Source organism: Leuresthes tenuis, unplaced genomic scaffold, assembly GCF_036924035.1.
Source record: "Leuresthes tenuis unplaced genomic scaffold, fLeuTen1.0.hap1 SCAF_21, whole genome shotgun sequence".
Lineage (NCBI taxonomy): Eukaryota > Metazoa > Chordata > Actinopteri > Atheriniformes > Atherinopsidae > Leuresthes > Leuresthes tenuis.
Genome location: NW_027325375.1, coordinates 4,625,227 through 4,639,501, shown reverse-complemented (window position 1 = coordinate 4,639,501; position 14,275 = coordinate 4,625,227). Strand labels below are relative to the sequence as shown.

Below are 14,275 nucleotides of genomic sequence, written 5' to 3'. Positions count from 1 at the left end.
GTTAAAGGGTAAAATAGTTTTTTTGTTGTTATCCGGGGCCATCAGAGGGCTTTCTACACACTCGTCTAGTGGGATGACATCATTGATGAGCGCCGCTGCGGCACAGCTTATTTACGCCAAACTGTTATCAGTGAGTAGATGAACGTATTTTATGTTGAAGTTCCCCTTCCCCTTTAACTGACACCAGTCAGTGTGTTAGGCCTGCAAAAAACACAAAAATCTTGTAACTGACTATAGAAACATAAACAGTGTCAAGGCCCAGATGAACACAGATACAGGGAATTTACAGAACAAGGTGGTTTATTAGTCACAACCAGTGGAGATACTCCAGAGCAGAGCAAAACGAAGGGCTGTGAAAATCCTGGAACACTCTCCTCACTAACTATTGTGGAGGAGAGGGCAGCTATGAAACTTATAGAACAAAACTCTCTCCACTCCAGGAGGTAAACAGAAAGGGCTATTAAAGATTACAAACAAATGTTCACCCTCTCCTGATGAGGCGGATTGAAACAAAAGAGAATGCTCTTCCAATAACGGGGCCAAGTACACAAGAACAGAAATCACACCACAGAGGGAGGCTCTATCAAACTTTTAACAATTATCGCCAAATTCTCCTTTAACGGAGGCAAAAACAGGACATAACAACTCAAACAAAAAATCTCTTCACTAGAGGAGGAACTATGAAATTTTAACAATTAAACGACGCAACACTCCTCTAACGGAGGGGTCTATGAAAAAAGGTTACAACTCAAAATCTCTCCAAAAAACAGAGGCGCAAAATCAGGCTATGAAAAACTACTCGAGGTAACTAAAGCTATGGAAAAAACTACAAACAAAGGAATGCTCTGTAGGAGGATCGCTCGACTACAGGCTCATGGTTTACTGGCTGGGAAATTCTGTGGGTTCAAGGCGCGAGAGTGAGGAACATGAATAGTTGCAACACACTGGCACAAGACAAGGGAGACGAAGACTATTTGAGCACATGAGGAGCCATGGGGAACAGGTGGAAACACTTTGGGAATCAGGGAAGACAATCACACACTTGACACAGGAGGAAGGGCAGGTACCTGAAACGAGAGGAAGTTAGTGTTTCAAAACAAAACCGGAAATGACGAGACAAGACAGAACTTCAAAACAAAGTGTGTCAACGGTTCATGCCAAACAGCCATCCAGTAGTTTTATTTGTGATCTTAAATGACAAAGAACATTTCTATTACTCCTAATGTATGAATGTATATACACTTTCGGATAGCTCCTGAAAACTTGGCACAATGCAGTCAGACAAGTACTGTTCTCCTGGCAAGCCCAGACTCGTCTATCAGATTGCCAGATGGAAAAACGTGATTCGTCACTCCAGAGAACGCGTCTCCACTTCTCTAGAGTCCAGTGGCAGCGTGCTTTACACCACTGCATCCGACGCTTTGCATTGCACTTGGTGATGTATGGCTTGGATGCAGCTGCTCGGAGATGGAAACCCATTCCATGAAGCTCTCTACGCACTGTTCTTGAGCTAATCTGAAGGCCATGTGAAGTTTGGAGGTCTGTAGCGATCGACTCTGCAGAAAGTTGGCGACCTCTGCGCATCCGCTGACCCTGCTCTGTCATTTTACGTGACCTACCGCTTCGTGTCTGAGTTGCTGTCGTTCCCAATCGTTTCCACTTTGTTATAATACCACTGACAGCTGACTGTGGAATATTTAAGAGCGAAGACACTTCCCGACTGGACTTGCACAGGTGGCATCCTATCACGGTACCACGCTGGAATTCACTGAGCTCCTGAGAGCGAGCCATTCTTTTCCAGATGTTTGTAGAAGCAATCTGCATGTCCAGGTGCTTGAATTTATAATGTGTCTCGGTGTCTTTCAAGCTGCACCTTGAGAAACACCGAGACAGACGGAGTCAGAGACAGACCAACAAAAAATAATAAGAGAAAGAAAGAAGAAGAAGAAGAAACCCCTCTTGGAACAGTAATAATCCTGCTTTTTTAAATCAAAGACCCTTGGCCAGGAGCTTGTGTGTGTATGTGTGTGCTGATCGTGACCCCTTTCATCATCATCCCTTCATTCTTTATGGACAACATTCTAATTCTTCAGTTCAGCTGGTCAGACATTACAGTCTGAACTGAGGTGGCGAGCCAAACCCCACTGAACCCGGACTGTCAGAGAAGTTGATTCCTGTTCATTTGTGATACATTGTGATTGTGATAGCCTTCGGTTACTTTTGGAACTATTTTTATTTATCTTTGTGTATTGTTTTTGATAGAGAGAGGGATAAGTTAAGGAAACCACCTGTCAATAAGATATACAATGAAATATGACTAAAAATACCAAACTGGAAATAAATTAGACAATTAAAACAATAACTAAATTAGCACTAAACTAAGAATTAGTCTTCAAATTTAGATACTTACCTGACAGGTGGATTTGTAAGGGAAAAGAGGGAATAGTTTGTATATTTTTGATTTTGTCCTTTGTGTTATTATTGTTGAAGAAAATCAATACATACTGAAATAAATTACATGTTTTACTTTTTTATATAACACAACAGTGATCTCTTGTTTGTTTTTTAGTTTTTTTTTTTGTTTCGTTTTTCTACTCACACCCATTTCTCCACAGTGAGTCTTATCTTCTGAGTAACTGGTCGACATCTAAGTTTCAATTTTATTTATTTTACATTGATAACTGGTTCTATTTTTAACCAGGTGTTACATTAGCATGTGTCGAGGATCAATATCAACTGTCTGGTCAAACTGCAGATGAGATAAATGGAAGTATTTGAGAGTAAAACTGACGTTTTAACTTAAATTATGTCCGAGACCTCAGAAAATTGTGTCAAAGGCCACAGTACAACATGAAAAATTTATTCATGCAATAATAGAATGATATATCCTATCAAAACATTCTTTATATCTTTGTACTCTTGTAAAATAAATAAATGCTTGTGCATATGTCTGAAAGACACAATAATAGATTTCAAATGTAAGAAAAAGATAACACTACATATTAATTTTGAATGAATAACTACCTGATATCCTACTGATGTAGAAAAAAAACCCATACAAAAAAAACTGTTTAGAGCTAAAAACAATAATAACGGCACTCAATAGCAAAACCAACATTTCAAGTATAAAAAAGTTTTAAAAAAAAAGAAGAAAAGAAAAGCAGATGATCATACAGGACTGTCCGGCAGTTCTACAGGTGCTGAGGTTTCATCTCTTGTTATGCAGGGACACTTCAATCTGTTATGAGGTGAAAAACACAAACAACAAACTGGTTGTGGTATTGTGCTCATAAAATGGAACGAGTAAGAAGATAAATACTGGTTTTGCTTTTACATGTTTTGGTGACACTATTACAAAAGAAAAGACAATGGGTATGTTCACATGCACACAAATATTCTGATATATCTGATAAACTCTGAATATTTCACATAACTAGCATAACATAGACATATTTGCTCCTTTATCACACTATTGCTTCCATAAATATTTGTCTTTGCAAACAACTTGATGACATAAAAAATATTATATGTGCATCATAACGCAGCCGATAATGCAGCCTACACTTCGTGGCATATGACAGCTTTGCACTTAATTAAATACTTTCTTGAATTTACTGGAGCTACTGTAAATTCTACAAACTACTGGAGCAGACCAATCAGAGCAGATTAGAAATCAGTAGCAGTGTCAAGGGAAATTTAAAATGACTGTTTAGAGTTTTTTAAATCTCTTTTTCCTTATTCCATTTATTATTTTGTCTGTTTATCATATGCCATCCCCTTTAATTCAAATATATAAAATGAGTGGGACACACTGTACTATATGAATATAATCACAAAAGTAACTTTTATACTAAGCTCTGCATTTTTACTCAAACAGGACACAGATAAGAACACAAGGTCTAAAATCTTGAAAAAGCTTAGCAATAATACAATATATAAAGGTAGTACACAAGCTAATTGTAAAACTAAAGTGAGGATACCACATATGAATATCAAAAAGAGAGAAAATTACAATATCTTAAAGTACAAAATTTATACAATATAAATTCCAAGATGCTTAGTTGATGTTAAGACTCTTGTAAAAATCAGCCGAAGCTTAATAAAAAGCATATTCTTCAATTGCATACCTTTCTCTTTCATGCATTTGTTGAATGGTTTCTGGTAATGGTCGTTTAAAACTCTCTGGAAGGAAAAGAGCAGCGAAGGCTGACACAACACACAGAGTTCCCAATGTAATATAAGGCAGGTACTTGAAATATGCACCTAAAAGTAAGTTGGAGAAGAGAGAAAAGTACCTCGTGATTGTGTATTCACAGTGAGTATAAATTCAGGTATGCGCAAAGCTTTCACATGAGCTTGAAATCAGGTTCAGTCTAAGCATTTACATGCAGCTGATTAACCATCAAAAGTAAATGACATTGATCATTTCAACGTAATTTACTCACTCAGACTTAATAAAAAAGGGGTGATGCAGCTTCCCATCCTGGAAACAGTGGTTGTCATCCCTGTTGCTGTGTTCCTGAGCACTGTTGGGTAAAGCTCTGTAGTGTAGGCGAACATCAGGGAGAAACCAGTGGTGATGGTATATTTACTCACCATCTCCAGTACAAGAGACAGACTGGATAGATCTAAAGGGTAAATGATTGATTATTGCCTTTTTCATCACAATTGAAGAGAAATGAAAGATATTCCAATCAAGTGTTTACTCATCATACTCTTAATTTGCTGTGAGAAAAAGAGAGCAGAGGTACAGATATGAACAATATTTTTTCTGCTTACATTCTGGCAGCAGTTGAATCAAAAATAGTGGTATTGCTCCAAGGATCAGGGTACCAATGACTGACAGCCTTCGTGGAAGGTAGCGTAGTGCTATCCAGCTGGAAAAGTATGCTGGGACCTCTACTACTGCTGAGATGAAACAGCTGATGTAAGGGTCAGCATGGAGTTGGGACGTATTGTAGGACAAACTATAGTACGCAGCAGTCAAAGTGAAACTGAAAAATTGGAGAACATGAATAACGATGTTGGGGTTCAATTTTGAAATGAAATCTGCATGAAAATAGAATTTAATGATACACATTTACCTTTATTTATTTGTGCCTTTCCTCCTATGATGGCCACACCTGCCGCCACACAGCTAGGTCGGCAACCCCATGCACCAACACTTTTACAGGAGTTATTTTCATATGTTTTGCCACATTTTTCTTTACATATATTTTTCAGATGCAAAAGTTGTATATGTAGTGCGCCCATTGAGTTGACTTTTGCATGTTCAATTTTATAAACTTTTGCTGGGGAGGATTCTTGAGCAGCAGTGTGGCATACATGAAGCACTGATGGGTCATGAACTGCTGCATCATGGTAATGCATTTATTTATCAAATATTGTGTATTTTCTTTCATTTCTGAAGTATTTACTTAATATTGTTTGATTAGAATTAGTTTAACGGTTACTTCAAACTAACTGTTTTGGGTTCTTTGTTAGTATTACTTTCCCCTTGTGTGTCAGACTGGTCTGATCAGCCAGTATTTAAATCCCCTGTGTTTGTTGTATGTCAGCTCAGTTTCATTTTGTACAAAAGTTAGTTGGGAGTTACTTTTCTGGTTAAGTTGTTGCAATGATTTAAGTTCAGTTTTGCTAATGTGACCTCTTTTAAAGGGCCCTATGTAGCCCTATGTTGGTTTGGTGTTTTGCATTTTTTGGGTAAATGAATCCCATTTTTCTGGAACCTTACTGTGTCCTCATGTTTGACCGGCTCATACACTCCGTCAGTCCCTTATCATTCCTGTAGTTGCCATAATCAATGTCTTTATGTCAGCCTACTCTGCAGGGAGGGGCTATAGAGGCAGAACTAAAGCACAGCAGAGAGAGGGGGAAGGCCCTGTAAGTTGCATTTGTTTTACTATGTTCTTACAATGTTATAAAATTCTGCTTTGAAGAGGTAAAATTGAGCTATTTGAGAAGTGAATGCTGTATACTATAAGTTCTGGCAGCGTAGTTAATGTATTTTTCCATTTTAGATGTGCAATTTTCCATAATTCATGAAATACATTTGCATGTGCTTCCTTTGTGTTGAGCTGATAAGTTTCAATAGAAGTTTGTAGGGATTTAAGACTTTACTCACAATACCAAGCAAAGGAGGAGAGTTGTGCTTCTAATGCTGTTGTGTCTAAACAGGTCCAACACAGTGTATTGTTTCTTCTGAGTCTTTGTCTTCTTAATCTGCAGGATACACAATGAATTAATGAGCTACTTGAGGCTGAGCTGAGTGTTAAAACATTCTTCAAACGTTCACCTGAAAAACACCCTAAAATGTGCTTATTAACATCTACACAACTGCAGGTTTTTACTCATACAGGGCAAAGTGTTTTAACAATTTTTTTGTTGGACAATGTCTTTTATATTTATCAGTAAGAAAAAAATGGCGAATAAATCTGGAGATAGGCTGTAAAAATAACTTGACTTTGCGGACTCATCTCTCATTTGTGCATTCACACCAAGTGCCAAGTATCAATAATTCTAAAGATAACGGTTTCAAAGACAGTTTGTGGACAAAGGATAGAAGAGCAGTTAATTACTGTCAAGGCCGTGGTCCGTAGTCTACAATCAGATGTAGTCGGGCTTTCCAGTCTCAGCAAGTCAGATGACTTCTTCATTAGTACATACCATTTCTGTGTTTTCTTTGAAAACCTTTTAAAAGTGACTTCATTTTTTTAAAGGTAATGGATGGTGTTGAAAAGTGAAGTTAGTTGTCACTTCAGAATTCTGTGTAAGCTTGTGCAGTCACATTGTATTTCAGGCTTATTTGTACTTTTTCTATAGCCATTTATTTTGTCCTCAATGCGTTTCCTAAAGGTCAAACCTTTTAACAGCCTTGGGCTCTTTGGATAAGAAACACACAGGAGAATTCTGAACTACCACTAACAATTATGGAATCTTAACACATGGAGGATGTGCATTCAGACACAAAACAATTTAATTTAAAAGTAGAATATTCTAGTTTTGTAAACAACCAAACTATCTATTTTTTTCAAATTAAGTAGAGGACAAAATGATGGACTCATCTTGTAATTTGCCAGAGTTTGTTCAGTAAGTCACATTTTCCTTGTCACGAGACAAAGGTGAAATTTGAAAAACTATAACAAAAATTCTGGTTTCTATCCCCGCCTAATCAAAACTGTAAATTATAGACTCAGTAACAGTCCTCTAACCATGGTCACACAAATGTTAATCAGTTTGTTTTTAAATGCCAGTGCCATATCTTACACATTTATCTAGTACATTCCCAATCCAAACTAAAATGTATGAGTTTTTCCTTTGCCCATCCTCCGACTCTCAGCCAATTAAAACGTTTGCCTGTGTGGCGTTAGTAAAATCTTGCTAACAGACAAACAACAACAATTACAAATATCTTCTTTATCTTCCACCTAAGCAGACTAACAAATGAGTTCATTCATTTTAATTGTGATAATTGTGTGTAATTGTGATACAACACTGTTGGGTTCTTCGGTGAGTTTGCCATGTTTGGGAACCTTTAAAAAATATGTTTATTCGTTTTTGTAACAAATACCAAAAGAGCCAGGGTTCTAGGGAACAAAAGGATAATTTGCCCCTAAATATTAGCTATTTATATAATATTCCATGTATTTTGATGTAATATAAGATACATATTATTTCTATACACCACTTCTTTCAGTTATTTTTGCGAAGATCCCCCTTCAAATGTTCATTTTGTAAATTTGACACTTGTTGGTTTTTTTTTTATTTTACCACTAACTTGAACCGTAAAGAAGGAGTTTAAATTAATGTCAACTTACACTGCAGTCTTCAAAGATGACCCTTGGCGCTTGAACTTTGTTCCACTTTGCAGCCTTTCTTACAATGGCGTCAGCTTCCTCAACTCTGCCTTGAGAAAGCAACCAACGAGGAGACTCTGGCAGGACCCTGGCTCATTATTGAACACAGAGACAAAGAGGTTCAGGCAGGATCAGATGGACTCAAATAACAAGTCATCAATGACAGCAAACAAGAACTCCTCTCTTAGGAAATAGATTGATTACAATTACAACTAAGTACTATTACCGCAACCTACCACCAGAGGGGGGTGTAGATCAAACAAGGGACAGATAGAGCCAAGAGGAGAGATTTCCAGTCTCTTAAAAAGTAAGCAAATAGAGGCAGTATCATATAGCCTATGGCAAAGCCTAAATTTGTGCCCAAGGATGAGTAAAGGACCCGCATGTTGCCGGTCAAGACCTCAGCACCTGTTAATGAGTAGAAGCAAATACACAGATTGGGACATGGGGTGAGTCAGTATATATGTACAGTCTTTATCACAAACTTACTATACTTATCTGTACTGTATATAATTACTCTAATAGGATGATATTCATAGGATGAAATACTCATGTACCCAATACTAAAGCGGCTACATAGTTGGATATCTGGCCCAAACCATTGATGAAGAGTAGGATGACAAACACAATCCATGATTTGGAGAAGACCTGAGCAAATGTAAAAATGGTCTGTGTTGCCATGGTTGCAAATAGAATTGGTTTCCTCCCATATCTACAGAAAGATGATAAATGATCAGATAAAGCAAGTAAAAATGGCCAAGAAAATCACAAAAAAGCCCTATATTCAAAATTTCACAGAGGCTAAAGTATTATGAGCAAAAACGGTACAGTATACAGTGGCCTGCAAAAGTATTCACCCCCCTTGGCATTTTTTCATGTTTTGTTGCCTCACAACCTGGAATTAGAATGGATTTGAGAGTTTGCATCATGTCAATTACAGAACATGCCTACAACTTTGAAGACGTTTTGCTGACTCCTCAAGACAAAACTGCTCCAGCTCCTTCAAGTTGGAGGGTTTTCACTTGTGAACAGCAATCTTCAAGTCCAACCACGGATTCTCAATTGGATTGAGGTCTGGACTTTGACTAGGCCTTTCCAACACATAAAAGTTTCCCCTTAAACCACTTGAGTGTTAGCAGTATGCTTCGGGTCATTGTCCTGCTGGAAGGTGAACCTCTGTCCCAGTCTCAAATCACAGCCAGACTGACACAGTTTTTGCTCAAGAATATCCCTGTATTTAGCACCATCCACCAGTCACTGCTGCTGAAAAACATCCCTACAGCATGATGTTGCCACAACCATGTTTCACTGCGGGAATGGTGTTCTTGGGGTGATGGGATGTGTTGGATTTGTGCCAGACATAGCGTTTTTACATTTTGGAGTCGCCCACATGCCTTTTGGCAAACTCAAAACGTGCCCTCTTATTTTTAACACAAAGTAATGGCTTTTTTTTGGCCACTCTTCCATAAAGCCCTGCTCTATGGAGTGTGCGGCTTATTGTGGTCCTATGGACAGATACTCCAGTCTCATCTGTGGAACTCTGCAACTCCTTCAGGGTTACCTTTGGTCTCTGCGCTGCCTCTCTCATTAATGCCCTCCTTGCCGGGTCTGTGAGTTTTGGTGGGTGGCCCTCTCTTGGCAGGTTTGCTGTGGTACCATGTTCTTTCCATTTGGGGATGATGGATTTGATGGTGCTCATCTAAGGATCATCAAAGATTTGGATATTTTTTTATAACCCAACCCTGACTTGTTTGGAGAGCTCCTTGGTCTTTATGGTGTGATGCCTGTTGCTTAGTGGTGTTGCAGCCTCTGGGGCCTTTCAGAAAAGGTGTGTTTATACTGACAGATCATGTGACATTTAGATTTCACACAGGTGGACAAGATAATTGGTTGCACCAGAACTTTTGAGGCTTCATAGCAAAAGGGGTGGATACATATGCACATGCCAATTTTCGGTTTTAAATTTTTGAAATTATGTTTTAAATATACATTTTTCTCATTTCATTTCACCAACATAGATTTAAAAACATTTAAATTACAAGTTGGAATGTAACAAAATAGCTAAAAAGCCAAGGGCGGGGGGGTGAATACTTTTGCAAGGCACTGTATATTAAGCATGAAAAGCAGAAGATCCTATAAAGCAGGATGATCAAAAAAGTTATATTTCCTCTGATTATTATAACATTTTTTTTAAAAATGTATTGTTATTTTTCTAATGAATAAATTATCAAAAAAAAAAGGAAAAGTCCACATTAAAGTTGCTGTGTTTGCACCTCACAGGCTCAGAATATAATTTTAACTGTTTAACAGCATTTTGGAAAAGACCTTTGAATTGCCTTGAATCTACCTTAAGTAAGTATTATAACTTGGAGATGGTGTTCTCACCGGTCCGACAGAGATCCTGAGAAGAAAGATCCAAAAAGTACTCCCACAAAGAAGACTGTGGAGGTGAATGGCTGTTTCCATTGCTCACTGCACACCAAGTCAAACTGTAAAGTTCATACATTTAAGTCTTTATATGTATACTGGTTAAAGATCATAAAGCTAATCTCTTGTCAATAAAGTTACATCTTTAAAATGAAAATAATCTATTAATACCTTGAAATCACTTAAATACACAATTGTCTCCTTCAACATTTAACATTTGGGCTTGCTTAGAGCTGCCCTCTCTACTTTCTGTCTTGATCCATGGTGTTCCTCTCAATATGGAAAATTAAGCAGGATCATAGCTTAATATTTCAGAAAATCACAAGATATACCAAGGCCTCAGTCTTGGCAAACTGACAGCTGTTGAATGACTTACTTGCAACAGCAAAGTAACCAGTTGTAATTTGCTGGAGTAAAAATGTTTCCCATCCTGTCCATAATTCTGTCCTGTAATTGTTGTGTAATCTGTGCGCAGTCGTTTCACTTCAGCTCAGTGAAAGTGTGGTTTTATTTTGCTGCTGTTATAGTTCCACTGTGATATACATGTGTGTGTCTTTGTGTGGATGTGTGTCTCTCAGACAAAACTGTGCAGCTTAACGCTTTATGTCATCACTGCTTGACAACATTGGGTGACACATATATGTGCCTGTTATCAGAGATGACATTCCCTTTAAAGGGAGAAACAGAGAGGAAAAGGAGAGCAGCACAACAACAGCAGGCATTCACCCTGTGTGAAATTTGAAAACACATTCCATATAATAACTAAAACCTACAAGGTCCATCTCTCTATCTCCTCTGCCAAATATTTGCGGCCTTAAGTATATCCATGATTATATTATCTGCATCATTAAAGCTTGGCTAAAATTAAAAATAATCTACAGTGGGGAGAAAGTCTTTGCAACGGTATTTCAAACCTTGTGTTTTTTATTTATTTATTTTTTTTCTTACAGGCACCTCTAGAGGAACGAGCTAAATGTTTCATCAGTGCTAAAGGAGGTTTAAAAATTGACTAAATGCAACATTACACAGAAATGTGAGATTCTTAATTTCATTTGGACAAGAGGTTAACCCCTCTGCAGTATTTCCAGGATTAAAAGTATTATTCCACGTATCAACCTTGTCTGAAGAGTGATATGTTAGCATCATATTACAACTGTGGGACTACATATTTCAATTTTAAAACTTAATTTTTATTTTCTTGTATGTGTTACATGGTGCTAACAGTTACACTATCACAATAATGAATGACACAAGCAAACTACAAGCCCTTGAGTCTCTGTGTTAACCCAGCCATGGATTAGGCAATGGGGAAATTACATGTATAAGACTTGCTTTCAAGAAAAGCTTGAAATGAATCTATTATGAAGAAAAGAGCTTGAGTTCCAAAACAGGATCTATCAGTTAAAGTGAAAAGAAAAGCCACGTCTCTCTCTTTGTGTAAGAAGGGAATCTCTTCACAGTACATTACATTTTACAATGTCAAGTTGATGAGAGATAATACTGAGGTTATTAAGCATTTAGTCACAGTTTGACAATATGATTACATGAAAATGAGACATTAACAACACTTAATACCCCTTTTGAGAGAGGTAGTTTGAACTTTAGCAGTTTGTAAAGGGAATATTGCTTACATTCTCAAAAGCAGGTACTGACGCATCCAAATGCTGCAGGCATAACGACACAGCACAAGGTAGGACAGGATAGGAGGTGGAGCTGTCTGCTAAGGAAAATAGCTTACGAACCATCTTCATTGTATTTAAAATCTTAACAAATATCAAGTTTGATGCGAGCAACAGTTAGTATCTTGGGTTCTCAAATGATTAAAAAGTGTAATTAAAAGTCAGATTAATATAACTATGAATAAACATGCCTCTTTCTAAACTTTTTTGTGTGTTGGTGCATCTAGATTTGTTGTTTTTTTTCAAACTACAAAAAATTGTTCAGTGCACTGTGATGGTAAATTTTATGTCTCAGAACTAACAGACCGCATTAACCATTTGTGTCACCCAGACACACTTATTGTTTTAAACTATTTATCTCGTAATTAACACCCAGACAAGATAATTGTTTTAACTTAAACTCTTAATTATCATCAAGACGACGTCCTGCATCACTTCCCAAAACGTCTGGAAATCAAGTTTGTAGTTTACTTGGCTGAACTTTGTGTCATGTTTTATTAGAACAAGAATTCCAAATTAAGCATTTTACATGTACTGTGCATTAAAAGCTGCTTTATTGGGAAATTTGAAAGTCAAAGCTGACAAACCTGCTAACACACTTAAATACAAGACAACATTAGAGAGTTGCAAAATGACAACTTAACACTCACCTGACTCACGACGGTAGATTGGTAGACGTCTTTACTGTAGCTCCACCCGTCCATGCAACCCTCCTGTTCCAGGTCAGTGAGATTAATGTCCTTTCTAGGAATATAACCCTGAGCAGAGAGATTTCTGACCACATCGAGTCTGTATCTGCTACAGCTGCTCAGCTCCTGTTTCCCATTCACCACCTCACAGTCACAATAAAATAAAGAGAACAGCAAGTTTTTTTTCCATAAAGAGCAGTTACGCATTCTTCTATTTAACCGAAGCGCATCAATAGAGCTGTGCAGGTACAGAAAAATCTTCTTCTTGTACACCAGATATTGTCTCAATGGTAAATGGACTGTATTTATATCAAGTTTTTTTTAGTCTAGACAACCACGTAAAGAGTTGAGCTTATACAGTGGAGGAGAAGCTGAAGAGAAAAACAAAAAAATGATTATGAAGGATCTATAAAAAAAAAATAAATGCACCCTATCACAAGGTTTGCTTTAAGAAATGGCAGCAAATTCACATATTAGCATAACTAAGTTAGTAAATCACATTCAAATTAAGGAAAACTGACAAACTCTCACGTCTTTGGGTTTTGTTGTGTTTTTGTTTCTTGATTTTTTTCTATCATGATTATAGTTTTTGTTTTCATGTTTTAGGTTTATATTTAGTCAATAGTTTTTTGCCATGTTTCCCCTCAGTCACTCTTGATCATCAGTTCACTCAAATCACCTTTTCTTTCCCCCTCAGCTGCACTCCATCACCAGTCACCTCCCTTCAGTATTTAGTTTGCAGGTCTCCCCTTGCACTTTGCCAGATCCTCAACGTTCTGTGCCACAGCGATTCACTGTAATTGTTCTCACGTCAGGTTTGTTCAGTGCCATAGTTTAATTATAGTCATGCTTCATGCCATGTTTTGTTTTGTTAGTTTTTCATAATCAGTTTAATGTGTTTGGTTTTCCAGCTCAGCCGTGCCTTGTGTTCCTTTTGTTTTAATGAATCAAGTTTTTCTTTACAATATCTGCATCCACGTCCTACCTTCATGCCAAGCCACACCATAGCTAAACCCGTGTTGACACATACAATGATAAAAGATACTATGAAAGTGACTCACGGTTATTGGTATTATGTTTTCACGCCAGTCTTCTGTGAGGTTAATGTCAGGTACAACACAGTGGTGACTTGGTGTGTCTGCCAGGAAAACAAGACTGAAAGCACCAAATCCATTTGGCATAATACTGGCACAGAGCAGGAAGAAGATAGTCTGCTGGAAACATCCCCACTGGCCCAAAAAAGCAACGGCGTCAGCATAATCCATGTTAAAACTATCCTCTTCGTTCTAGTTAAAGCTTTCTAGTTACCGTCTTCCTGTAATCGGACCCTGTGAGGTAACAAAAGCTACGTCACAAGCAGAGGTTTGAAAGATCAAATGATAAGCAGCCTACGCCCTAAAGGGTGATTATAGATGACTGTTGAAACTGTTGAAACTGGATTTACCTCTGAAAAATGGGTATGTGGCAACAGATCATTCAAAAGCATGTACAAACTCATGACTAGTATTTGCACAGCTTCCTAAGTAGCCAACAATAATTGATAACAATAACAATCTTGATACAATATGCTGTACATGCATAATCTTTTACAAACTCTTGCGAGAACATTACACTCAAATATAAT

At 37.5% G+C, this 14,275-nt stretch overlaps 1 protein-coding gene across 2 annotated transcripts; it reads right to left on the bottom strand.

The window, feature by feature from the left end:
- Positions 1-3,143: 3,143 nt before the first annotated feature.
- Positions 3,144-14,000, bottom strand: LOC140279643 (solute carrier family 22 member 4-like). 2 transcript variants are annotated; one of them, XM_072374797.1, is made up of 11 exons: positions 13,713-14,000; positions 12,613-12,795; positions 10,242-10,345; positions 8,414-8,568; positions 8,093-8,264; positions 7,818-7,944; positions 6,125-6,222; positions 4,780-4,994; positions 4,446-4,628; positions 4,128-4,263; positions 3,144-3,238 (listed from the first exon to the last, which is right to left on the bottom strand). In XM_072374797.1, exons 1-11 carry the CDS (start codon positions 13,914-13,916, stop codon positions 3,169-3,171), a joined length of 1,647 nt encoding a protein of 548 aa, XP_072230898.1. In that variant the 5' UTR covers positions 13,917-14,000; the 3' UTR covers positions 3,144-3,168. The 2 variants fall into 2 exon arrangements, with proteins under 2 accessions (XP_072230898.1, XP_072230899.1); XM_072374798.1 differs by having other exon boundaries at positions 12,613-12,777.
- Positions 14,001-14,275: the final 275 nt, after the last annotated feature.

What these genes read in the sequence shown, in the direction of transcription:
- LOC140279643 (XM_072374797.1), bottom strand. Translation starts at nt 13,916, where the DNA reads ATGGATTATGCTGACGCCGTTGCTTTTTTGGGCCAGTGGGGATGTTTC. An exon ending in AATCTACCGTCGTGAGTCAG is followed by an intron (nt 10,346 to 12,612) that starts GTGAGTGTTAAG and finishes TGAACTTTACAG; the next exon opens with TTTGACTTGGTGTGCAGTGA. An exon ending in TCATCTTTGAAGACTGCAGT is followed by an intron (nt 6,223 to 7,817) that starts GTAAGTTGACAT and finishes TGTATCCTGCAG; the next exon opens with ATTAAGAAGACAAAGACTCA.